Genomic DNA, 27,566 nt, shown 5'->3' on the forward strand with positions numbered 1-27,566 from the left:
CATTTCATTCCATAATCTTGAATGTGGGTGGTGTAGTGGTTAGCGCTGTAGCCTCACAGCAAGAAGGTCCGGGTTCAAGCCCCGTGGCTGGCGAGGGCCTTTCTGTGCGGAGCTTGCATGTTGTCTGTGTGGGTTTGCTCTGGTTTTGTCCAAAGGCATGCAGGTTAGGTTAACTGGTGACTCTAAATTGACTGTAGGTGTGAATGGTTGTCTATGTGTCAGCCCTGTGATGACCTGGCAACTTGTCCAGGGTGTACCCTGCCTTTTGCCTGTAGTCAGCTGGGATAGTCAGCTTGTCTGCGACCCTGTAGAAGGATAAAGCAGCTAGAAATAATGAGATATTGAATGCTTTTGTTTTTGAAAAACTGCCACCTGATATTGACTCAGTAAGTACACTGTTCTGTGTGTTATCCATTTTAGTTACTACTGCTTTCAGTCAATAAGAACATCAGTTCATGGCAATGAATTCAGACATGAGTTGGGCTTGACCAGCTGACCTACAGTCTGATCCATAAGTATTTGGACATTGATGCAACTTTCATAATTTTGCCTTCTTACACCACCACAAAGAATTTGAACTTAAGCAATCAATTAATATGTAATGGAAGTGTAGAATTTCAGCCGTGTTTAGTAAAAATATTTCATTAACCTTTTAGGAAGTAAAGCCATTTTTACATATTCTCTGCGAAACACAGTTTCACAAGTTCAAAAGTAATTAACCCATTGATAATCAATTGATGGCCTATTATGGCTTATTTCCTTATTGTTTCATGACAAATTAAGGAGATAAATGGTCTGGTGTTGAATTTGCATTTGGCAACTGTTCATGAGAACTCCAGGATGCAGTCCAAATAGGTGTTGATGCAAGTGAATGAAGCCAGCATTAGCCTAGGGGAGAAAGGGGGGGAAACCCTACAGACCTACCCGAGATAGCAGAAACTTTGAGTGGCCAAATCAGCATTTTGGTACATTCTTAAAAAGAAAGGAATGCACTGATGAGCTCAGCAACACTAAAAGGACAGGAAGACAACTAAAGTGGATGATTGTAGATTTAGCTCCTTGGTTAGTTAATAAATACTCCTTCACACTATCTAGCCAAATCAAGGACACTCTCAGGGTGGTAGGTGTATCATTGTAGACTTTGACAATGAACAGATGCCTCCATGAACATAAATACAGATGGTTTACCCCAAGATGCAAACCACTAACTTATAAAAACACTCAAGAACAGAAAAACGGCTAAAATTCTTAAGCAGTTAAGGCAATATTTTTTGTTAATCCCCATGAATTCAAGCTAAAAGTTCACACTTCAATCATATCTTGATGGCTTCATTTTAAATCCATTGTGGTGGTGTACAGAGGCAAAAGTACGAAAATTGTCTCACTGTCCAGCTACTCATGGAACTATCTGTATGCTTATAAAACTTGAGTGACCAAAAAAAAAAAAAAAAAACACCCAAACACACACTGAAAAACTGAACAATAGGAACATTTATTTCAGGAAAGAAATTACAAAGTCTCCAAGTAGCAATAAACCATCAGATCACAGTAAATACATCAGTAATCTGATTAACGCTCAAGTACAGTTTAGATACAGGGCTATGCTTTATTAAACTGGATCTGTTTATTCAGATTATTTTGCAGAGGGATACATGTGACAAGGATAAATCTAAATTGGATAGACCTGTGCATTTAATACCTTAAGGTGCACAGCAGAAACCCTTTCAGCCTGTAATTTGGTGCCTATATGTACATGACATTAACAGTTGGTTGTGGAAAAAGAAAACGTGACCAACAAGACAGAAACATGAGGGAATAAGTCAGTATTTGAGGAAGTTCGAAACTAGTACCATATACATCAGTACAAAGCCAATTAATGCTAGGGGGGAGAAGAAAAAAGAAAAAAAACAAACAAACCATGAGGTAGGCATCTACTGATATTAAAATAAATCATTTGTTTACAAAAGTCTACAATGTATAGAACTATACATTAACATTATTATGGGAATGTATAGAACTATACATTAACATTATGGGATTGTCTTCTTCAAGGACTAAGGTAAATATGTGAAGCCTTAGAAAAAGCTGCCTTATGAATTGGACAGAGCTTAGCTTAGCGGCACAAGCGCTGCCCAAAGATGCCACCTATCTAGACAGCCTCCATCTTTAAAGTTGTTGAAAACCACAATGTACTGTATAACCAATGAAAGAAGAGGATTGCCACATAAAACTCAACTGGGTAGAACAATCTCATGATTAATATGTAGCTGGACAAAAAGAATGATGCGTTAAGTAAAACTGTGGAATAAACCGTATACAGTAGATCACAGATGGTTCATTGATCTGCCTTGTTTCTGATCCATATTTAGCTTCAAAAGCCTGAAAATCAATAAGCCATTTCATCTGCAAATATCTTATAGGTACAATTTGCCTTTTCATATATTTTGTCAAACAGTAAAGTTAAACAAACATTCATATTAATAACTGGGCCTCAGTGACTAAGACTGTACATAGGGAACCTGGTTGCAGACTGTTGACCCACATGTATCTTATGAACCCTCAAAAACACATTTCCAAAAGTATTTGAATGTGCACCTGGTTCTCAAAGGTAGTTTTTTTTTTAAATTATTATTACTATTATACAGGGTGTTTTAGAAAATTTGATATTATTTGAGATATAAATATCCCAGAAACTACACAGGCAAACTAAACTGAACAGGCTTAAATGTTGAGCAATATAAGATTAATTCCTCAAATTTTGAATGAGAAATTAAAAAAAAAAAGTGGATTCCATGAACAATTTCACAAATTTTCACTATGCACACTGCCTGAGACACAGACGCACACAGGCAGCCTTCCTCTGAAATTTTGTGCCATGTCCAAATCTGCATTGCAGTTGGTGCAGTTTTAGAGAATTTGCTCATAAATGCACACAGTCTTGTTCGACTGTATTCAAGTGCACTCTAACACACAAAACACCTTTTCTTTTTCAGTGAATGGCATTTCTATGCCTAAAAAGATAAAAACAAACAAAATTTTGACCCATTTCCACACATGCTGTTAAAATTTGAGGTTGATTGAACGAGAATTGGCCAAATGGTTAGAGAAACAACTCTGGGACCAAAAGGTTGTTGGTTTGATTCCCTCAACCAACAGGACTGGCTCAAGTACCCTTGAGCAAGGCACCTAACCCCCAATTGCTCCGGCAAGTGTGGGGGCGTACCTTGTGTCTGATTAGCCAAAGAAAAACTGATGTGCAAGAACTTGGCCGTAACTATTAGATTGTGAAAAGTTTTTTGAAACACCCTGTACTCAAATAGCTTTTAGATTACGTAAGGTAGCTAGCTATTTACCAGCATCACAAACATTCTCCCAGAAGTCCCAAGTTGGTTCCTATATTCCAGGACCAAAAGTTTGTACATACATGACCATCACTCCCATATGTGGGCCTCTCTCAACCTGTTGCCACAAAGTTGAAAGTACACAATTGTATAGGATGTCTTTGTATACTATCACATTACAGTTTCCCCTTTGCTGGAATTAAAAGGCCCAAACTTGTTCCAGCATGACAATGGCTCTATGCACAAAGTGAGGTACATGAAGAAATGGTTTGCCAAGTTTTGAGTGGAAGAACTGGAGTGGCCTGCAGAGAGCTCTGTCGTCAACCCCACTAAAGACCTTTGGGATGAACTGGAATGCTGATGTGCCCCAAGCTTCTTCACCCAACATCAGTACCTGAGCCTAACAAATGCCGACAGACAGACAGGACTAAATCTGGAATGGGATATCCGGTGATGGTGTATCGGCCAACTAGTGTTAACAGAAAAAACTATAAAACGTTTATGAATGTTACTTTGAGATATTCTCCAAGGTCTTATGTCCCAGACCTTGCACATTCCCATCTATGGACTCTCACCATTCACACAATCGGATCCCGACAATGCCACAGTCATCTGCGGCCAGGAGCTAAGTCAGCAAACTAATCAATTATGAGCGTCTATGAAATCATGTTTTCAGAAGAGGGCAGGTAACGCGTTCCTTTGATTGTGCTACACTGCTGCGTGCAGCAGTTCAATAATAATAAATAATAATAATAATAAAACTCATTTCTAATTTAATTCTAATTCAATTTGTCCAGCCCCATATTTTTAACCTGAGAAATTCATCCAAACTGACCTCTCCGTGATTATTAAATCAAATGTATTAAAAAAAAGAAAAAATTGTAGAAGCAGAAGTGGCCTTTAAATGTTTCTTCACACATTAGATTGAAGACCTATTTTTGGCATAACCCTCCAACCCCTCCCGTCCCAAAAAGTAAAAAGAAAATGCATATGTACTTTAGCCCTTTGCTCATGAAATAAAACAGAAATGTGACAACTGAAAAAACAGCAGCTGGTTTATCTTAGTGGGATCAAAACAAGTCAACATCAAGTTAATAAATTAAACATGGTTATAGTATTAATATAGCTGGCAGAGGTTAGAAGGAGATGGACATGTATATAATCGCCTTTATGCTCCTCTAATTCTCCCCTTTCATCAGTAGTGGAGGACCAGTGTTATTACCTAGCAGTAAAATAAAAACACCTTCAGAGTGCAAAATTTAATCCACATCACAGATTAGTGTCACTACCTTCATAAATCATCATAATCCAAAACCTTCTACAACTCATAATGTGCGACATCAAAACAAATTAATACTAAAGCAATAACAAAAAATATTTTTGTTTGACAGTTACAACGCCTGTTTTTGTCCAGTTGTTCGTAAGTGCAGCCGATTGCATCAGAGTTAGAAGTGGTGGAAGAAGCACGCATGTGCATCTCTGTCTGTCTGTGTGCACGTGTACATATCCAAAACTTCCTCAAACACCATTAAAAAGAAGAGGGGAATAGGACGATTTCACAATTAATAACGTGGTGGAAATGCAGTATGCTGTTGTACAGAACGTTACAATTACAGAACAGACTGAGGCATCATCGTATTATGCACCCAAAAAAAAAAAATCCACAGAAATGTTAGCCATTTAAGTCCTCTTTAAATGAGAAAGGTAATTTTTTGGGGAGGAAAAAAAGCTTAAAAACATCTTAACCAGCAATATTAGCCAATCCCCCCCCGACGACCCCCACCCCCACCCTTGCCAACCTAAAAAGTATGGAGTTTTTTTGTTCTTAAATAAGCACTGGCCTACTGTTTAAAAGTGTAATCAGTATATGAAGACTACTTTCACATTTGTAAACTTTTTTTTTCCCCCCTTCGCCCTCATCCTTACACCCTCACCCTTACACCCTCAGCTGCAGCGCTTCATGTGTTCCAGGACATACTCAGGGAAGTGCAGGCTGCACACCTGCAAGCCATCCAGTTTGCAAGGCATTCTGGGATACTCATCCTCCTTCCACTTGTTCTCCTCAGGATCAAAAGTGAGTATAGAGTCACTGTAATGGCCATTGTAGCACAAGCCACCCAGCACCATGATCTGTTTGTCTAGCACTGCCACGCCATGACCACTTCGCCCAATGGGCATGGAAGCAAGGATGGTCCATTCGTCCGTTTCTGGATTGTACACTTCTGTTGAAGGGCAGCCTTGGGATTCAAAAGACGCCCTCAGGATTACACAAACCCCTCCAAACACGTAAAGTTTCCCATTGTGGGAGATCATCTTGTGGAAACAGCGTGCATAGTTCATCTTAGATTTGTTCTCCCAGCAGTTGGTAAGAATGGGATTGCGGCGCGTGCGGTGTTCAGATGCTCCTTCACGCTCAGGATCAAACACACACACCTGTTTGGAGGTGGAGGATGACGTGATCCCACCAGTAATATAAAGTTTTCCATTCAACACCGTGCCCTCATGGCCGTATTTATTAACTGGATATGGATCCACAAACTCCCACTTATCCTCTGCAATGTCATAGCGCTCTGTCGAGTAAAATGTCTCGTCCCGTGTCCGTCCTGCTACAGCGTAGATGAACTTTCCAATCACACCAACTGCAAATTCTGACCTAGGGACAGACATGTCTGCCATCCGGAGCCAGGAATTCTGCCTTGGATCATAACGGTAAACCTTGGATGATGCATGAAACTCTCCATCTGGCCCTAGCTCCTCACCTCCCAACAGGAAAGCAAAATTGTTGACGATGGCCAAACAGTCAGGCCGAAGGGGAACTTGTGGACCTTCCAATTCCCACCAAACCTTGGGCCGGTGCAGCAGGAGAATCTTGCTGTTCACCATGCTGTGACCAATCATCCCTCTGAACACAGCCGTCTGAGGCCGAACAGATCGGATCCGGTTGGACTTCGTTTCAGCTAACGGCTGCTCATTCACAGAGTGAAAGTAGTTCAGTGCCTGGTCCACTTCCTGCCTCAGCTGACGGGAGTAACGATAGAACTCCGAGGTCTTCACCTAAGGAATAAAAGCAAGTCAGGTAGACATGAGAACATGATGTCAACTCAAATCCATTAACAAAATCTATTAAAACAACTGTCTTAAAATATCAGGACAGAGTCGAACATAGATCACCAGCTCCACACATCTGTTTTGCCAGTCCAAAAAAAGTGCACAATACTGTCTTCAAAAGGGGCCTTTCATTTATATTGAGATACCGAGGAATGAATCCTTCTTTAAAACATTGATAAGTATGGGCAAACTATGCATCACACATTTAGGTTCGCTGGGTTTTAGGGTACATTAAACTATCTCTGGAGATTAAACACCAGGTAACCCCCCCAAAAAAAATTCTATTGGACTTTAATTCTACAGGACTGCACTGCCTAAGGTAATTTATAGAAAGTTAAAAAAAAAAAAAAAAAAAAAAAAAAAAACACACAACACTTTACAAATTACACTGCAATCTCGCTATAACAAACTCCTTGGGGGACGTCCAAATAGTTCGTTATACTGAAAATGGACCCACTTGTCACACCACTCACTCTTACATAAAACAAGACCAACTGCGTTCAATTAATATTTACCCTTAATTCACTTACATATTTACGAAGTAAAGGAAATAAGTCACACTCGTGCTGTTTCCCTGCCACAGCTTCTTTCTGTTCAGCCCATTATGTTGATTGCTGTTTTGCCCAGGTCAGATGGCAGGCTGCAACTAGTTTACAACTACTTGCGTCTACCTGCGATGATAAAATTGCAGGTAGACGCAAGACTGGTCTTGTGTCGACGGACAACGATGTAGATAATGGCAGTGTGTTTCAAAGGGTCTTTAGTAGAGGCAGGTTGACGCAAGTGGATCACAATCTCTTCACATTTCAGCTGCGATTCGCTTCCAATCGGTGAAAATAGCAGGTTGACATGCAACGCTTGAGCAACTAATTGCAGGTTGAAGCAGGTAGTGGCAGACAAGTCTTTAGAGATGGCTGCGATGCATCGCAGGCCGATGCAGACTGCACCTGCAAATAGACTGCACCTGCAAATAGTTTACAACAACCTGCAAGCAGTCGTATGGCCTTTATATATATATATATATATATATATATATATATATATATATATAAAAGGTTTTCTGTGCACTGCGTCAACTTACATCTAGCTTCGTCTGCTTCCAACTGGTTGCGTCCTGTCGTAACAGTTTAAAAACTCGGTCTTGCAATACGTCTGACCACAACAAAGGATTTGACACAAAACGCCTGCATCCACCTGCGATCGGTCACCACCTGACCGACCGCAGGTCGCAGCATGCACCTTTCTGCTGTCTGACCTTGGCATCATGGATGAAATCTTGGAGCACTTTTTCTTAAAAAGTTGAAATCGAATTTTTCAGGATACCATATGCTTTAGATAAATTCCTTACTTTTTCACCATGTTTTAGATGGTCCAGGATGTAAGGTTTGTCTTCAACAGTGTCACGTCCGCATGCATGCAGTGGCATGCCTCGAACCGCTATTCACATGCGCGGCACCATATGCAATGCACTAACTACCATGCATCTGTTCCGGATTAGCACACAATCACAGCACATGCCGATAAGGACTCTCAGTACACACAGACTTTGCGAAGTATATGTGCTGTACCTTGTGTTTCATGTTACCAAGCCTTTTGTAGCACTGTGCTGATATTCTGGTTTCTGACTGTTTTGTATTTTGCTCTTCGTCTGTGCCTTGCTTGACCATTGCCTGTTTCTTGACTCTGAATTTTGATCATTGATTTGGATCTGTTTGCCAGTGTGCTTTTAAATAAAACTCTTCCAGCAATTACATCTGTCTATCGCCTGCATTTTCTGGCAGACAGAGAGCATCTTACGTTTACGAGTAGCCATGACAACAATGCCTACGGAGTACAGACTCGAGTAAAACTGCTTTTAGCTCATAAAATAAAGCCCCTTTTAAGGGATTTTTTTAAGTCCATGATTGCCATTCTCGATAACTGTTAGTGATTGACACCTAAGCTAGGCTAGTTAAGTTTTTGTTTTATGGTGTTAACACCCATCGTTAACTTGACTGGAGACTTGTTTACTTATTGTTTGTCTCTGGGGGAAGAGGAACACATTGCTCAGTGAGTTTTTTTTTTTTTTTAAGGCTCTGACTCATGGTCATTAAAGGCAGGGGACACAACCTTAGTTCATTATATGCGAAAGTTCATAGTAAGGGAGTTCGTTATAGTGGGGTTGCAGTGTATTAAGGCAAAACCAATCATTTGTTTCCAATGCAATGCTGATATCAGTACTTGGGAATGCAGCATGAGACATAATATTACTCCAACAGGTAGTAAGGTTTTATGTAAAACATCACTGGCATGATGATGGTATGGTGCTTACTGATCTATACCCACTGTTCTACTCCCCCCATGAGTTTGTTTCATTCATTCTGGTCGGTGTTTACATTCCACCGCAGGCCAACATGCAGAATGCACAGCACATGCTGGCCAGTCAGATACTGGATGTGGAGCAGACTAATCTTGACTCCCTAGCTATTGTCCTTGGCAAATTTAACAAAGGTAACCTCAGTCATGCACTCCCCAAATACAAACAGTTTATTAAATACCCGACCAGAGAGGAGAATATTTTGGATCACTGCTACGCTACAGTCAACAATGCTCATCACGCCATTCCCCGTGCTGTACTGGGCTACTCTGACCATGTCATGGTCCACCTGATTCCTGCATACAGGCAGAAATTAAAGCTGAGGAAACCTGTAGTAAGGACATCAAAGATGTGGGACAATGAACAGCCTTCCAAGTAGTGTTCAGGAATCAGACACAGTCTCAGTGCAAGTCTAGGCTGAAAACATCTGTTTAGTCAAGGTTTTTGTTAAGAGTGTTTATGAGGTAAAGGAGTAGATCTGGAGGGCCCTCAGACAGTGTGTTTGGTAAACTGGGATGTATGGATGCTGCCAGTCCCCCACTCACTTGAGTTTGTTGACGGTGGAGTGGCTGGCTGCTTTATGTCCCGGGGCTCCCTCATGCCTGTGTTACCTTCTGGCTCTCCCCTTTTAGTTATGCTGTCATAGTTAGTTTTGCCGGAGTCCCTGCTTATGCTCAGCGCAAAACGTATACTGTTCCTACTCATCAGGTGACATTGGACATACCCAACAACCGGTGTTTTCTCTCTCCCTCTCTTTTCCCCCCTCCCCCACTCTGTCGGTCCCTCTGAGTTACATGCCGATCCTGAGATCGAGATGCTGACCTCTTCTGCTCCTCAGACCTGCCTGATCCATCCTGGTGCCCTGTGTCTGGCTGGAGTCTCATCACATCGCTCCTGTGGAGGACGGCCCCCATATGGACAGTTGATAGTCACACTTGGAAGACGCTCTGCACACTTACAGTAATGTTTTTACAGCTGAGGACTACAGTTGTCTGAGGGAGTTTTTCCTTGCCACTGTCGCCACAGGGTTGCTCTTTGGGGATAGATTAGGGATAAAATTAGCTCATGTTTAAAGTCATTCAAATTCTGTAAAGCTGCTTTGCAACAATGTCTATTGTGAAAAATTGCTATAAAAATAAACTTGACTTGAATGGAGGCTGCAGAGAATCTTCAGGCGTGCTTAGACTGTACAAACTGGGATGTGTCCAGGACTGCTACCAATAGGCTGGATGAGCACACAGAGGCTGTGTTGCCCTACATCAAGCTTCCTTGAGGACTGCTACATTCAAATCATGAACCAAGGCGAGTTACAATAATAACAAACCCTGGTTTACAGACAAGCTCAGACAGCTAAGGTTGCAAAAAAGGAAGAAGTGCTCAAAAGTGGGGACAGGAACAGGTTTAAAGAGTCGAAGAATTGGTTAAGCAAGGCAGAGAAGCTAAATGACTATTCTGAGAAACCCCAACTCCAGTTCTCAGCCAACAACTCTGTATTTGTCTGGAAAGGATGCCGACAGATCAACAGCTATAAACCTTCAGCCCCCCCAACTCTTAACAACTTGCGCCTGGCCAACCAACTGAATAAGTTTTACTGCTGTTTTGAAAGACAATCGGACTGTCCTAATATCACTGCCCATGACCCCACACTCCAACTCTAATGCTGCCAGGGCTTCTCTACAACCTCTCACCCTGGACACCCATCCACCCACCACAGCCTCAAGTCTCTCCATTCTGGAGAGGGATGTCAACAAGCTCTTTAAGAAGCTGAACCCCTGCAAAGCAGCAGGTCCCGACTCTATCTCACCATTTACCCTAAAGCACCGTGCTGATCAGCTGTCTCTACAGACATCTTCAACACCTCACTGGAGATGTGCCAGCCTTCTTCAAGGCCTCCACCATTATCCCTGTCCCCAAAAAGCCAAGGATCACAGGATTAAATGACTACAGACTCATTGCCTTGACTCCTGTGGTTATGAAATCCTTCAAGCACTTTGTACTTTATCACCATAAAGCCATCACTGACCCACTCCTGGACCCCATACAGTTCACCTACAGACCCAACAGATCTGGTGCAGGCAGAACAACTTAGAACTTAATGCTCTTAAGACAGTGGAGATGCTTGTCAACTTCAGGAGGAGCTCTGCCATACCCTCCCCATCACCCTGTTTGACTCCCCAGTAACCTCTGGAGACTATTTCCGCTTCCTGGGCACTAGACGAATACCTGCTCTCTCACCAAGGAAGCACAGCAGAGGATGTACTTCCTGCAGCAGTTGAAGTTCAATCTGCCAAAGACAACAATGGTGCATTTTTACACCACCATCATCGAGTCCATCCTCACCTCCTCCATCACCGTCTGGTACGCTGTTACCACTGCCAGGGACAAGGACAGACTGCAGCGCATCATTCGCTCTGCTGAGAAGACGATAGGCTGCAACTTTCCATCTCTTCAGGACCTGTACAAGTCCAGGACCCTGAGAAGAGCAGAAAGGATTGTGGCTGACCCCACTCACCCTAGACACAAACTTTTTGAAATCACTCCCCTCTGGTAGGAGGATGCAGTCCATTAGAACCAAACCATCACACCATAAGGCCAGCTTCCCCCCCCACTGCAGCTGGCCTCATCAACAAGGTCAGAGACCCCCACTGACTCGAACCTCACACTTCCCATCTATGACATTAACGCACTTCCTCTCCAAACTACAATTTTTGCACATTTCATGATCATGTCATACATCTTCATTCTGTGAACTTTTATTGCACATTCCAGCACACACTGCACAGCCTGGCTATTTATTGAACCCATTGCACATATTCTCTTCCTCCCACACATTCATACCATGACTTCACCTTCATCATGTGACCCATTTTTGCACATTTCAGACATACTGTACAGCTTGGACTTCAAAACAACCCCTGCACATACCCTTTAAATATGTCCACTTTTCAAAATTTGTATATTTTAGATTCTTTTTTTTTTTTAATTCTGTTTATATAACTTATTTAATTATTTTATCTTAACTCAGCCTCTCTCAACCAGGGTGCCACGGCACCCTGGGGTGCCGTCTGGCTTCATTAGGGGTGCCATCAAAAAATTATATATTCCAACATTGAAATAAATAAAATGAATTAAAATTCCAAAAAACGATAGTTACACTAACGCAGATCATCGCCGCCTCATGCATCATCAAAATTTGTCTCACGACCCCCTTTCCCATGTCACAATGTCACTGCCGGGGTCAGTGTATGATCAGCATGACTGCGTATATTTTATATGGGGGTGCCTTGAGAATTTGCGTACTTCTGAAGGGTGCTGTGACTGAAAAAAGGTTGAGAAACGCTGTCTTAACTGTTCAAACACCAAATCACCAAAGCAAATTCCTTGTATGTGAGAATAGAATTGGCAATAAACTTGATTCTGATTCTCATCTCTCATCTCATTATCTGTAGCCGCTTTATCCTGTTCTACAGGGTCGCAGGCAAGCTGGAGCCTATCCCAGCTGACTACAGGCGAAAGGCGGGGTACACCCTGGACAAGTCGCCAGGTCATCACAGGGCTGACACAGACACAGACAACCATTCACACTCACATTCACACCTACGGTCAATTTAGAGTCACCAGTTAACCTAACCTGCATGTCTTTGGACTGTGGGGGAAACCAGAGCACCCGGAGGAAACCCAGGCGGACACGGGGAGAACATGCAAACTCCGCACAGAAAGGCCCTCGCCAGCCACGGGGCTCGAACCCGGACCTTCTTGCTGTGAGGCGACAGCGCTAACCACTACACCACCGTGCCACCCTGATTCTGATTCCAACATTACAACACACAGTTACCACAGGCCAGGCTTGTAGTACTCGAGTCCGACTTGTGCCCTAATTTTAAGGACTCGTGACTTGACTTGGACTCAGACTCATGCATTAACTGCATTTAGACTTGTAAATTGGAGACGAGGACTCAGATTTTTTTTTTCCTTTATTTTTTGTAACACGCCATAATAATTTGGCATAAGATATTTACATTAATTTTTGTACTAATTTCGTGCAAGTGTGTCACACCTGCACACCCTGGTGCGTGCATCAGATAGACTCTTAAGCATGTTCTGGACATCGCGCACACCAAGCAGACTCATGTGCACACCGTAAATGACTTGCACCTGCACGGGATTGAGGCACATTCAGCACACCTATATAAAAACTGAAAATGCACTTACTTTGCAAAGTATTGAGTTGCGTTGCTGACATTACCAAGCCTTATTTCCTTGTTTGGTTTCCTGGTCCCCGATTTCCTGTTTCTCGTCTTTGATTCTGCCAAGTCTACGATAGCCTATTTGTACCTCGCTTGACCCATTGCCCGTTTCACCGTTTTACAATTTTGCTTGCCGTTCTGGATTGTTTACCCGTCTTCACTTGTATTAATAAACACACTTTCTGCACTTACATCCGTCTCCTAACCATCTCTGACAGAATACTTCGCACTCCCTGATAAAGGGAATGCACATTCATCTGTTCATACGTCATGTTCAGAAACAAACTAACATTAATAGCACTAAAACAGCCACCGTCAAATGGTGCGGTTGGAGTCTTGTTCTCGGACTCGACTTGGATCAATAGTGGTGTAACGGCCAAAGTAGAATTCATATAGATGTGAATTACAATTTATGTTACATGGTATATATAATTTCATATAAGTAGTTTATTTCATGATTAAGATGATGAATAATATGTGGCAAGTTAAAAGAATCAGAATTCATATGTTAAGAATTAGAACTGCCTCACGCTTCTTAAGAATTCATATGTGAAGAATTAGAACAAGAATTAGAACCGTCTCACACTTCTCAAGAATTAGAATTAGAATTCATTCAGCTATATAAGAACGGTCTTGCGCTTCTCAGGGTAGATCTCGAGAAGCCGTGGAAGCGAACAGTTTTTCTTACCTGACTCTCTGATATTGACTCTCTGTATCTTAGAACCTTTGTAATAGTTAAACGAAGATTAAAGTTCAACTTTCAGGACGTTTCAAGTGGATTTATTGCAAGGCACATGGACACAGAGTGGAAACAGTTACTTTGGGACAGAGACTTCGTCAGCGTAAGCTATAGCACTTTTCTCAAGGTCTCACTACGAACGAGCCTCTACAAGTGGACTCGACTCGAATTTTTTTTTAATGACTTGGACTTGAACACTGAGGACTCGAGACTGGACTCAGACTCAAAGTTTAGTGACTTTACAACACTGCCACAGGCATTATGAAATACTTATTATTTAGGAAAGACAGGTCTAGAAAAGAAAATGGTTAACTACAGATTCTCATCAGTGAGAATGTACATGGCAATAAACTTGATTTAGATTCTTTAAAGAGAAAAAAAAAAAAAAAAAATCACCAATACCTTTTCAAACACTTGCGTTGGTGTCATGAGGCCGAAACGCAGGTTCTGCACCACAGCGTCTGTGTGTCTCCAGCGGCGTCGGTCATGTCTGAGCCAGGCCTGCACAGCCTCGTACAGCTCAATCTCCGGGAAACGACTCAGCCGTTCACTGCCCAGACACACCACCAGCTTCTCCAGGCTCAGGTAGGACAAAAAGTCAGGCCTGGCCATCAGAGGCACAAAGTTCTCCAGCAGGAAGGCGTCCAGCCGCTCCTGCACGCCCTCCACAGCTACACTGAAGTCATCCAGCAGCCTCATGACCTCGGCACAGTTCTCCAGGCAGATTTTGGCCAACAGAAAAGAACAGCAGAACTCCACAGCCTCAGTGAGCTGCACGTACATGGCCGCCTGCAGAATCTCCTGCACTGTGGGCATGCTGAGTTCCAACGAGCCATAATACATGAAGCGAAGGACGTGGCCGAAGCCAGCCGCTGTCAGCCCCTTCATGTGGATCTTGTCCTGGTCTCGCTCGCGCATATCTGCCGTGAACATGACCCGGAAGTAGTCACTCTGTGTGGCTAACAGGGCCTTGTGGGCCTGGAAGTGATGTTCTTCTATCAGGAGTGTCACATCCAGCAGGAGACGTTCCTCGTACAAGGCTCGGAAGCCTGAGGACACACTCCCATCATGCACCTGTGACAGGTACACCTCAACGTCCCCAGCCATTAAGCACCTTCAATGAAGGAGGGAAAAAAACAAACAAACACATTTTTAGAACACACATTATTAGAAGTCGGAATGCCTTCCTAAAGAATCTTTTCACTCAAAAAGGGTAAAGGGAGGGGATGGGGGCAAGTTATGCTCCTACAAGGTATCCTATAGGGTCATTGTACCTGATAAAATGGCAATTTAATGGAAGTCACATTATGAAAGTTAATTAGAGGTAACAGTGAGTTTTAATATTCTATACTTAAATGTATTCATACATCACAGCAACTGCTAAAGGACAAAAAAAAAAACTTAAAGAAAAAAAAAAACCGCACACCTTCCAGTCATCTACAGTATTATCATAGAGTAATAAAACATTCTTCTTAAGACTAATCATAAACTGTCACCCTAATTTTTTTTTTCTCAACAGTTAATGTGATTTTGAGCTTACGCAAACATAAAAAACCTGACAGATGCTAAAGAAGCTTCTGGAAGGACTTCAAGAACATTCACACCTCAGCAGTTTGGGTTGTGATGCTGAGAGCCAACTTTGCTGCTCCACACTTTCTCTTTCCTCACACACACACACACACACACACACACACACACACACACTGCACACTCACCTCTGATTGGCCACGGGCATGTCACTGGGGGGTGTCCGAGCCAATCAGAGGACAGTGGCCCTTGTGTCCGTAGGAAAAAAACCTCTTTTCTGAGGGATTCACCTAAATGACAAGTCAACAAATATTCATCTATATGACAAAATGTCCCAGTTAGTAAACGCATGTGAAACATTTACAATAAATTCACCAAAATATTGTTTGTCCTTTTTTACATACAGTCATTCAGAGACACAAAATGTGATATTTCTGAGAAAAATATTACGACCAAGAACTCCGTGCGTATAATTAGCCCATTCAATCAGCCTTGACAGTAAAACTAGGGACGTGTCCCAAATGCTTGTACTCAAGAGCTAATTTCTTATTAGAATCCATCAAGAAAACCAACAAAGCCTTCCTGGAAATGAAAACAGCTCAACTTTGTATTACTGAGGGCTATTCAGTAGCTAGCTAATTAACTAGCTCTAGCACCACAATCTCAGCAAAAGATTATCTGAAGTGCAAATGTTTGAAACCAGTTTAGTACGATGTTTCTCTTTCAATTAAAAGGTGCTGACTGCAAAGACATCTGAAATTTAAACTTTTTTTTTTTTTTTTTTTTAAATTGTGCAAGGCATTTTCCTATGTCTCGCAAGAACAATATAATGTGGATGAGATGGGATCATTTTGATGTGCTGAGGGTTGCTTTTCTCCGTTTTGGGACCGTTTTCCTACCTCTTGAGGTAAACAGTATGGCCCTCAGTCGAACGCGAGGAGTTTTAACTAATTAGCATAATTATGGCACTGGGTCCTACCAAGATGGCGGCGCACGGAAAACATCGCGACTCTGCATCGACCTCAGATGCCTCTTTTCCACCAAAGCAGTTCCAGAGCTGGTTCGGGGCCAGTGCTTAGTTTGGAACCAGGTTTTCTGTTTCCACTGACAAAGAACTGGCTCTGGGGCCAGAAAAACCAGTTCCAGGGTAGCACCAACTCTCTGCTGGCCCAGAGGAAAGAACCGCTTATGTCAGCGGGGGGGTGGAGTTGTTAAGACCAAGAAAGGTCGCCATTTTTAAATAAGTGACGAGATATCATGGATGCAGTAAAGCAGCAGTCATCCATTGTTGTTGTTGCTGCTGCTGCTTCTTCTTCTCCGTGTTGTTGTTGCTTCGATGTTCACGCCAAGGTTTATGCAAACCCAGCGACGTAACTGACATACAGTGACGTAATGATGTGGCTCCCCTTAGCACCCCGAGCTATGGAAAAGCAAACTGGTTCTCAGCTGGTTCGCAAGTTGAACGAGTTGTGAACCAACACCAGCCCCGAACCAGCCCTGGAACTGATTTGGTGGAAAAGGGGTTTTGAGTCACAGGTATGTAATTTATGGTTGACATTCGCAAATAAATCCGTGAAACAAAAGACGAATATATCTTTTCTCTGTTACTGCTTTAGTGTTATCGTTTCTTCCTCTGTAAGATCAAAACATTAGGTGTACAACTCCATACTCACTACTGCAGAGTCGAGCCCATGCATTCTAAGGCTAAGATAGCTAAGTGCTAGCTAGAATTATTTAGTTATCTGTCCAGAAAAATGACACGTCATCTAACCGTACTCTATCTTGCAGTTGCGCTCACTAGGCAGACTTTCCTTTTCTTTTCCGCTGGCTTTTAGCTGGCGGGAGAGCCGAGTCCACCATGTTTGCCAACGCCGACTTGTTTCGATTAAAAGTAGGTCAAACACACACGCCCCATGGTGGTCACATGGTATTGTTGCTCACTTGCTCCAGCAATCTCCGGAATCATAAAACGCGGGACACTTTTAATCTCAGCCAAACATTTCCACATAGGAGTCATGGTGTGTGTAGCAGCAAAACATCTCGAAACTCCAACAGCGATAGAAATAGAACATTTTGCCCAGGATTTAACTTTGCAGTCAGAACCTTAAAATAATGAGTTTTAAAAATGTACAGCAAGCAAAGTCTCATCAAATATGAGCCTAATCTTCAACAAATAATTATTTATTATAATTTCATTTGGTTAATATTATTTTTCATAATCCAGTTATTTAAAGGAATCAAAGATCACCGCTCATCTGTGGAAAGGTGCAGGATTAAGTGAAAACTTTGAGTAAATAGAATACAAATCCGCACACTTGAAGTCTGTGCAATGATTTCTTTACTGAGATAGCAAGCTTTCGGTCGCTAGACCTTCATCAGGCAGAATCCAGTTAATAATAATAATCCAAATAATCCAGTTATTTAAAAATTGAAAAAAAAAAAGTAGTTTAAAAAGGGGAAAAAAAAGAAGTAGTTCTTGGTATCTTTGTGCTCGTACCTTTCGGAGGCGTCCTGGCCGATCGGCGGCTTCGCTGTCAGTGTGCTGAGAGGACGCTCACATTTCCTTTGCTTGTGTTTCCCTTGTTCTAATGTGTGAAAAACAAGGATTTTACTGCATGGACAACACAAACACTCCTACACATTTCACACAGATTAAAAATTATATATACATATTTTTGCAACACTTTAGTAGCGTATAAATAATTACATAATTTGCAGGGGGGGGGGAACCCACACGATGCATTAACATGTTATCAGTACACTTGATTCAGAAGACGAGACTGGACATCATCATGGACACTAAAATGCGATCCGAACACATGCTGTAGCTTCCATTTCAAACCAACATAAGGGCAGTAGTCCACAATTATTTTTACGTGGATGAAATATTGCCTGTGTTCTTCTTTGAAAAGACAATCCCACAATTCTGTTCACTGGTTGAGAGCTCGAGAAAAAAGTCTAACAACGTGGACAGAACCATCACTCCGATTACAGTCCTGTTGAATCGTCAAATCTGATTAGTCAGAAGGTGTTGATTAATTTTCTATTACAGTAACTCATCTGATAACGTTATATTAATACACTCGCTTTAATACATCATCCTTACCACACTGATAACTATTCATAGGGATTCGTATGGTGGAACAGCAATCTAATCTCAGCCTAACAGGCTAATCAATACATTCATAAAATATGTTGTTAAAGGGGGGGAAAAAAAAAAAAGTATAAATCATTAATGCGGTGAACGTTTCTCTAAGGAGATATTTATTTAAACGTTATTTATCAGCATTTTGTAACGGTAAGTTTTGTAACTCCTGCTGTTTCTTGGCAACCTGACGACCTGCATGTTTTTTTTTTTGTATTATTAACTTAGAAAACAGAAAGGCCAATGAGGGAACTACTGTTTACATGGTCATATGGAAATTGTAGACTTTTCTCAACAGACTTAAACATTTCACTCTCCTTGATACAGTGCCTACAGATAAAGGTGGTATACTCCAACAAACACACAAAATTGACATTTTGTAGCCATTTTCATAATTTAAGTAAAAAAAAAAAGCTCACCCTGGAAAAAAGTTATTACAGTTATGACACTTTCAAGTCCATAAAATTAGAATCAGGTGTTCCAGATTAGGTGCCATTGATTAGAACCTCCTGCAGGTGGCAGGCTTGTAGTACTCAAGCGCTCCAATTTTAAGGACTCGTGATTCAACTTGGACTCGAGCACTGATGACTCAATCTTGGACTTGGACTCGTGCATTAACTGCATTTGGACTCATAAATCGGAGACGAGGACTTGGATTTTTTTTTTTGGTAACATGCCATAATAATTTGGCACAAGATATTTATATCTACGGGCAGCACGGTGGTGTAGTGGTTAGCGCTGTCGCCTCACAGTAAGAAGGTCCGGGTTCGAGCCCCGTGGCCGGCGAGGGCCTTTCTGTGTGGAGTTTGCATGTTCTCCCCATGTCCGCGTGGGTTTCCTCCGGGTGCTCCGGTTTCCCCCACAGTCCAAAGACATGCAGGTTAGGTTAACTGGTGACTCTAAATTGACCGTAGGTGTGAATGTGAATGGTTGTCTGTGTCTGTGTGTCAGCCCTGTGATGACCTGGCGACTTGTCCAGGGTGTACCCTGCCTCTTGCCCGTAGTCAGCTGGGATAGGCTCCAGCTTGCCTGCGACCCTGTAGAACAGGATAAAACGGCTGGAGATAATGAGATGAGATATTTATATTTACATGAATTTTGTACCAATTTCGTGCAAGAGTGTCATACCTGCATGCCTTGGTGCATGCATCAGATAGACTCTCGGGCGCGCTCCGGACAGCCCGTGTGCCGTAAACGACTCGCACCTGCACAGGATTAAGGCACAATCAGTGCGCCTATATAAAAAGACTGTGAAAGCACACTTACTTTGCAAAGTCTTGAGTTGCGTTGCTGACACGTTACCGAGCCTTATTTCCTTGTTTGGTTTCCTGATTTCCTGTTTCTCGTCTTTGATTCTGCCTCGTCTATGATAGCCTGTTTGTGCCTCGCTCAAACTATTGCCCGTTTCACTGTTTTACGATTTTGCCTGCCGTTCTGGATTGTTTACCTTGCTTCACTTGTATTAATAAAACACACCTTCTGCACTTACATCCATCTCCCAACCATCTCAGATAGAATGCGTGACACTCCCTGACAAAGAGAACGCACAGTCACCTGTTCATATGTCATGTTCAGGAAGAAACTGATGTTAATGGTGCTGAAACAGCCACTGTCAAATGGTGCGGTTGGAGTCTTGGACTCAGATCAATAGTGGACTCGACTTGAAATTTTTTTTTAATGACTCGGACACAACGTGGACTTGAATACTGGGGACTCGAGGTTTAGTGACTCGACTACAACACTGGCAGGTGGAGATGCAGGTGGAACCCATCTTATTTAAACATGACATCTAGGGTTATTTAGATCATTTAAAAAAAAAAAAATTGCAGCGCGAGATCTCATGTCTGATCCAGTTTCTGTCAATGACACTTTGCCACAGCTGAGGAAGCACAGTTGGCATTTTCTCTGTGGAAACGCGGTCTAGTTCCAGCTTGTGCTTTCTTTTTAGCATCATTGTGGAATGTATGTGTGACAATGAGGCATACTTATTTATCAGTTTTTAAATTTGGTAAAAATACTTTCGTTGCTCCAAGTGACCGCTACCTGAGGTCATCGCATGTGTCACCACTGCAGGAAGTCCATCTGGCATTTTAAAGAAAATACTTTTTCTCAAACACTATTTGGTCTCAGAAAATGAAAGTTTGATTTTTGAAGTCTGGGACTACTTTGACTTAAAATAAGTTTGAGAATAAATCCATTGGAGGATCCCTTTAAACCTGACATCTAGGGTCTGGTGTTCTCTTTGCTGTTGAATTGTGTGGGGTCATCATGCCAAGATCTAAAGAGCTCTCCAGGGACCTCAGAAAAAAGGTTATTAATCTGGCAAGGGATTTAAAAAAAACCCTCTAAATTATTAATTAAAAAAAAAAAAAAGTTATTCCACTGTAAGGAAAATCTACAAGTGGCGTAGATTTCAAGCAACTGCCAATTTGTGCAGGACTGGCCGCCCCAGCAAATTCAGCCCAAGAGCAGACTGTTTGATGCTAAAAGAGGTCCCCAAGAACCCCAGAATTTCATCACTGGATCTGCAGGTAACTCTTGCAACTGTTGGTGTGAAAGTGCAAACATCTCCATTCAGAAAGAGATTGGACAAATTTGACCTGTATGGGAGGCGCGCCAGGAAAAAGCCTTTGCTGTCCAAAAGGAACGTTAAAGCCAGACTACAGTTTGCTAATAAACATATAGGCAAAGACCAGGCCTTTTGGAATAACATGCTCTGGCCAGACGAATCAAAGCTAGGGAGTCGTTTGGCCATAGTAAGAGTGCACAGCTGTGGCACAGACCAAAGATGGCTTTTCAGGAGCAGAACCGAACCCCAATTGTAAGCATGGTGATGGAAATGTTATGGTTTTGGGTTGCTTCACTGCCTCAAGGACTGGAAAACTTGCATTCATTGATTCAACTATGAATTCTGAATCATATCAAAGAGTGTTTTAAGATAATAATGGGAAGCCATCTGTTCAAAAGCTGAACCCGAGGTGGACCTTTCAACAGGAGAATGATCCTCAGCAAACTTGCAAATCCACCAAGGAACGGCTCAAAAAGAAGAAACGGAGGGTTTTGGAATGATCTTGTTAAAGTCCAGATTTGAACCCCATTGAAATGTTGTGGGAAGATTTGAAAAGGGCAGTACATGCAAGAAAACCCCTCAAACATCTTTCATCTAAAGGAATTTTGCATGGAAGAGTGGTCAACAATTCCAGCAAGCCGATATCAGAAATTGGTGGACAGTTATGCAAAACACCTACAAGAAGTTGTTTCTGTTAAAGTGCTGATGACACGTTTTTGACATCTTTGGGGATGTTTTATAACATAAAAAGTAATTCCGGATGATCCACATATTAATTCACGAAGGCGCTTTTTTACAAGTTATGATAAAAAACGCGGCTATTTGGGCAAATTTGACGGGGCTGCAGCACCCAGGAGACGAAAGAGGAGGAGGAGCTATATGACGTCAGCGAAAGAACCTTCCTCCTAACTTACCAGTTTGTTGTTGATGCGACAGGTGTTCAGTTTGTCATTATTAGTATATATATATATATATATATATATAAAATGTTATTATGCCTTCGGGTTGTGTTGCCGGCTTTTGCTCCAAAACCCACATGGATGGGGTAAGTTTATTCAAGTTTCCCAGAGATCCCGAGCTGCATGCGAAGTGGGTGAGGCAAGTCAGGCGCACTCGTGACAAGTGGGAGCCCTCACCAACATCCGTCCTGTGCTCTGAACACTTCGATTTGGATTGTTTTGACATCCTTCCCAGCTTAAAAAAAATCTCTTGGGTGTTCAGTTCAGCACAAATGTGTGTTACTACCATCAGCAGTGCCTACACAGTGTTGCCAGATTGGGAGGTTTCCCGCCCAGTTGGGCAGTTTCAAGTGCATTTTGAACATATTTTGGGCTGGAAAACTTCAGCAGTATCTGGCAACAGATACTGCTGAAGTTTTCCAGCCCAAAATATGTTCAAAACCCACCAAAATGCACTTGAAACTGCCCAACTGGGCGGGAAACCTCCCAATCTGGCAACACTGCCAGTATTCCGGAGGGGGTCTACTAGTAGCTACGCCGGATCCAAAGACAGTCCTCCTGTCAGAACATGTGTTGTGAAACGACATAAGATAAAGGTACGGAGAGCTATAGATTCTACATGATAATCATAAATGTAATCATAAAGTCGGCGTGATATCAGTCATGTATTTGCTTGTGAAAGCTTGTGGCTTTCATGTAACTGCCACCTAGCAACAAGAGGCAAAGGGTAAAGAGGGTAGGCTATCATAGATTCTATTCGGAAGAGATCAACACAATTCTGGACTCCCAGAAGAGGAAGAGCTAGCACTAGAGAGTTCACCGGCGTTTTCATGGGCCATTTCCATTGAGTAGAACCAGAGAAGAACAGCCAGTGAACCGCAGCGTGTTCTCCCGCTGACGTCACAGCATGGCCGCGAGCCACGGACCCAGTTTTCTTGCGCTGTGCAATTAAAAGTTGGATATTCGCATAACAACAGCTTCTTTTCACGTAATTATAACAGAAATCTAACATGTTTGCCATGTTGTATAGTTTATTTAAGAAATTGCATAGAGTCATGTTCGTGTCATCAGCCCTTTAAAGGGGGCAATACTAGCTTCTGAATCCAAGGATGTACTTACTTTCTCCACAGAAGAATATTACATCTAGGGATATTTTTATTGAATAATGACAAAGTGCCAATTTCCCTCATTTTGTTCAAGTATATCACCTTTATTGGTAGGCATTGTATCAAAAGGGTGAAATGTTTACTTGTTAATTTAGGCTAGCAGTGCTGGCACAAATTGTTACTCTCACTCAGGATCTTTCTAATTTATTATTATTATCATCATGATCCTCCTCCTCCTAACTTTTAGGACACTATTTCTCCCTTGGTTTTCAACCAATCACCAAATTTCACACGCAGAATACCTCTGGGCTGAATTAAGACTACATTCAGACTGCACCCTGAAATGACCCATATCCGATTTTTTTGCCCATATGCAACCTGTATCCGATTTGTTATTGACAATCTGAACAACACAGATCCGATTTTTTTCACATGCGACCCAGGCCGCTTGGATATGTGGTCCTAATTCCGATGCATATCCGATATTTTCACATGCGACTGCAGTCTGACCGGACAGGTCGCATTCATGCGACCTACACGTCATCAACAAGAGACAAACGTCACTATTCTGTGTTGGCTAATCCCGCCTCTTTGGTGGAAAACAACAACATTTGTACAGTTTTCAGAATTTAAATAGACTTCTATAGAATTGATCAAGCTAATGGTGGATTTGGTAGGGACCTGGATGTTGATCTGTTAGCCTGATTAAATAAAACAGTTTCTACAACTGATTTATAACTTAAACCATCCTGTATTACAAGATTATAAGATTGTTCTGGAAATTTCCAGTAATTTGACACCTTTGGTCTCATTAGTCTGCTGCCCACATTAATCAGATTATTGTGCAAGTTCCGCAGCCGCCGCCACAAAAACCACATCGCCAGGTCTCGCCTCATCTCCATAGCAAACTGCACTGGTGTTTATGCACCTTGAGCCAGCGCTGAGAGAAGTTGCAGAATTCAGCTGGCTATAAACAATCTAAATAAATATTTATAAAAATGTAGAAAAAGTTTATTAATATGACGAAATAAATATGTGCAAATTATTAAGCCTGAATTAAGAGTTTGGTAATACAGCGGCCGTATCCCAAATGACTGCCTACTGAAGCTCGAGTGCACTATATAGAGTTTAAAAATCCATTACTTCCTAGTAACATGTAGTGCACTTGTATAGAAATTAGAGAGACATTTAGGAGTCAACCCTCGTTACCAGGCTACACGTTTTCATTTCAGTTCAGAAACAAAAACACACACGAGACCTCACACTTTAACACTAACCAGATAATTAAACAAACAAAAAACAACATTAAACATGAAGAGTGCGCTTTTTTTTTTGTTTACGTATTACGTAGATGTGCTTATTACGTGTCAATTTGCACATGCGGGACACTTTTGGGTCGTTTTCCGTTCATACTGGAGATCGCATACAAGTCTCATATAATTGGTAATGTGAACGGCCTAACAAAAAAATCGGATTTCACAACAAATCGGATATGGGTTGTTTCAGGTTGCAGTCTGAACGTAGTGCAAGTTGCTGGGACTTTTGGTGCTGATCTGGATCACTGAACCGGAATGATCCATGAAAAATGGGCTCCCCCCCCAAACTAAGCATCATTCTCTATCTCTTACCATTCCGGATCTATAGGACATGGTGACCAGATGTCCCAGTTTGTAAGAGCTACTACAAATCACTGGGACTTTAGTCACAGTCTCTATCTAGTTTAAACATATTGAGAAAAGTCTACAACTTCCATGGGATGTGCTTTTTTTTCACAACTGTAGCTGCTATAACATTAGTGATAAGTGATGATTAACTTGTGATAACCAACAATGATAGGTAACTTGTCTTGTGGCTGTTCCACAACATTAAGTGTGACTAGAAATGGATAAAAACTACAAGATGCCATTCTTTCAGAAAAAAAAGTAACTGTTAGCAAACTGTGGAATGAAAGAGGAATAGAACACTTCAAGACACGCGGTTATAAGCAAAGACTCATTTTTGTTGTGGTAACAGTAACTCAGCTTCCTGTCAGCTCACAGCGTCACTATACAGCATTATGTTTTATTTCTTACATGATAAATTAATATATTGATCAGGTAAATCAGAATAAAAGGTGAGGTAGTTATGATCACAATGTTCAAACTTTGAAATACGTGACAGCAAATAAACTAAACTCACATCAAATCTGTTTGTGAAAGGGGGAAAGAAAACCTGCTAAATAATAATAATAAAAAAAAGGTGTCAATGAAGAGAAGTTTTCTCCCCTCCACCACCAAATAAATAAATAAAACACTTTGCCATGTGGAAGACAATCACAAAAACAATTTACTATAAAGTCCAGCAAAAGTTTGCTGAAGCGTGATGAGATCATTAAAACTGAACAGCCCCAGAGCGAAGAGGTGACCGTGTTAATGCGACTCGTGTTTATAATGCAGATGAGGGATTTAGAGTTCCACACTCCATTACTCTTTAAAGAACAGATGGAGTGACCTGCACAGAACAACCCAACACCTATCGAGGGGATTTAAAGAAAACCACAAACACTGAGCCAGTCACTGACTAATGAACCGAGAGAGAGACAGAGACCGACATGCTCACACAGACAGAGACACAGAAACAAACAGAGATGCTCACACACACACACACACACACACACACACACACACACACACACACACACACAGAGAGAAAAACACACTCACTGGGAGAGAGAAAAAGAGAGACACAGACAGACACACCGAGACAGAGAGAGAAAAACACAGACGCTCACACACACAGAGAGACTCAAAGAGACAGACAGGCAGACAGAGAAACACAGAGAGAGACACACAGACAGGGTAACAGAGAGAGACACAGACATGCTCACACAGACACACAGAAAGAGAGAGAAACACAGAGACAGACAGACAGGGAAATGGAGAGGAAAAAAACAGAGGGAAATACAGTGAGACAGAAAGAGAGAGAGAGACATGTACGGAAGAGGGAGAGAGAGAGAGACACACACACACATGTACAGAAGGGGGAGAGAGAGAGAGAGAGAGAGAGACACACGTACAGAAGGGGGAGAGAGAGAGAGAGAGAGACACACATGTACAGAAGGGAGAGAGAGAGAGAGAGAGAGAGAGAGAGAGAGACACACGTACAGAAGGGAGACAGAGAGAGAGAGAGAGAGAGACATACACGTACGGAAGGGAGAGAGACAGACACACACACACACGGAAGAGAGAGAGAGACAGACACACGTACAGAAAGGAGAGAGAGAGAGACACACACGTACGGAAGAGAGAGAGAGAGAGAGACACACACGTACGGAAGGGAGAGAGAGACACACACGTACGGAAGGGAGAGAGAGAGAGACACACACGTACGGAAGGGAGAGAGAGAGAGACACACACGTACGGAAGGGAGAGAGAGAGAGACACACACGTACGGAAGGGAGAGAGAGAGAGACACACACGTACGGAAGGGAGAGAGAGAGAGACACACACGTACGGAAGGGAGAGAGAGAGAGACACACACGTACGGAAGAGGGAGAGAGAGAGACACGTACGGAAGAGGGAGAGAGACACACGTACGGAAGGGAGAGAGAGAGAGAGAGAGAGAGAGACACACACGTACGGAAGGGAGAGAGAGAGAGAGAGAGAAAGAGAGACACGTACGGAAGGGAGAGAAAGAGAGACACGTACGGAAGAGGGAGAGAGAGAGAGACACGTACGGAAGAGGGAGAGAGAGACGCACGTACGGAAGAGGGAGAGAGACAGAGAGACACACGTACGGAAGGGAGAGAAAGAGAGACACGTACGGAAGAGGGAGAGAGAGAGAGACACGTACGGAAGAGGGAGAGAGAGACGCACGTACGGAAGAGGGAGAGAGAGAGAGAGACACACGTACGGAAGGGAGAGAGAGAGACACACGTACGGAAGGGAGAGAGAGAGAGACACACGTACGGAAGGGAGAGAGAGAGAGACACACGTACGGAAGGGAGAGAGAGAGACACACGTACGGAAGGGAGAGAGAGAGACACACGTACGGAAGGGAGAGAGAGAGACACACGTACGGAAGGGAGAGAGAGAGACACACACGTACGGAAGGGAGAGAGAGACACACGTACGGAAGGGAGAGAGAGACACACACGTACGGAAGGGAGAGAGAGACACACACGTACGGAAGGGAGAGAGAGAGACACACACGTACGGAAGGGAGAGAGAGACACACACGTACGGAAGGGAGAGAGAGACACACACGGACGAAAGGGAGAGAGAGACACACACACGTACGGAAGGGAGAGAGAGACACACACACGTACGGAAGGGAGAGAGAGACACACACACGTACGGAAGGGAGAGAGACACACACACGTACGGAAGGGAGAGAGAGACACACACGTACGGAAGGGAGAGAGAGACACACACGTACGGAAGGGAGAGAGAGACACACACGTACGGAAGGGAGAGAGAGACACACGTACG

At 42.5% G+C, this 27,566-nt stretch overlaps 1 protein-coding gene across 3 annotated transcripts in view; it reads right to left on the minus strand.

Annotated features, from left to right (window-relative positions):
* Positions 1–5,160: 5,160 nt before the first annotated feature.
* The window catches only part of klhl15 (kelch-like family member 15), a 73,535-nt gene continuing 51,129 nt past the window's right edge, over positions 5,161–27,566 (minus strand). Inside the window, exons 1-4 of one of the 3 annotated variants that reach the window (XM_060900001.1) lie at positions 19,730–19,806; positions 17,816–17,903; positions 14,194–14,905; positions 5,161–6,395 (exon numbers count right to left, since the gene is read on the minus strand). In XM_060900001.1, the coding sequence (XP_060755984.1) occupies positions 5,286–6,395; positions 14,194–14,898 (1,815 nt within the window). In that variant the 5' untranslated portion in view covers positions 14,899–14,905; positions 17,816–17,903; positions 19,730–19,806 and the 3' untranslated portion in view covers positions 5,161–5,285. Of the gene's footprint in view, positions 6,396–14,193; positions 14,906–15,506; positions 15,609–17,815; positions 17,904–19,729; positions 19,807–27,566 lie in introns of those variants that run through there. The other 2 variants (XM_060900000.1, XM_060899999.1) reach the window with 2 other exon arrangements.

This window comes from Neoarius graeffei, chromosome 19, assembly GCF_027579695.1.
Source record: "Neoarius graeffei isolate fNeoGra1 chromosome 19, fNeoGra1.pri, whole genome shotgun sequence".
Classification (NCBI taxonomy): Eukaryota; Metazoa; Chordata; class Actinopteri; order Siluriformes; family Ariidae; genus Neoarius; species Neoarius graeffei.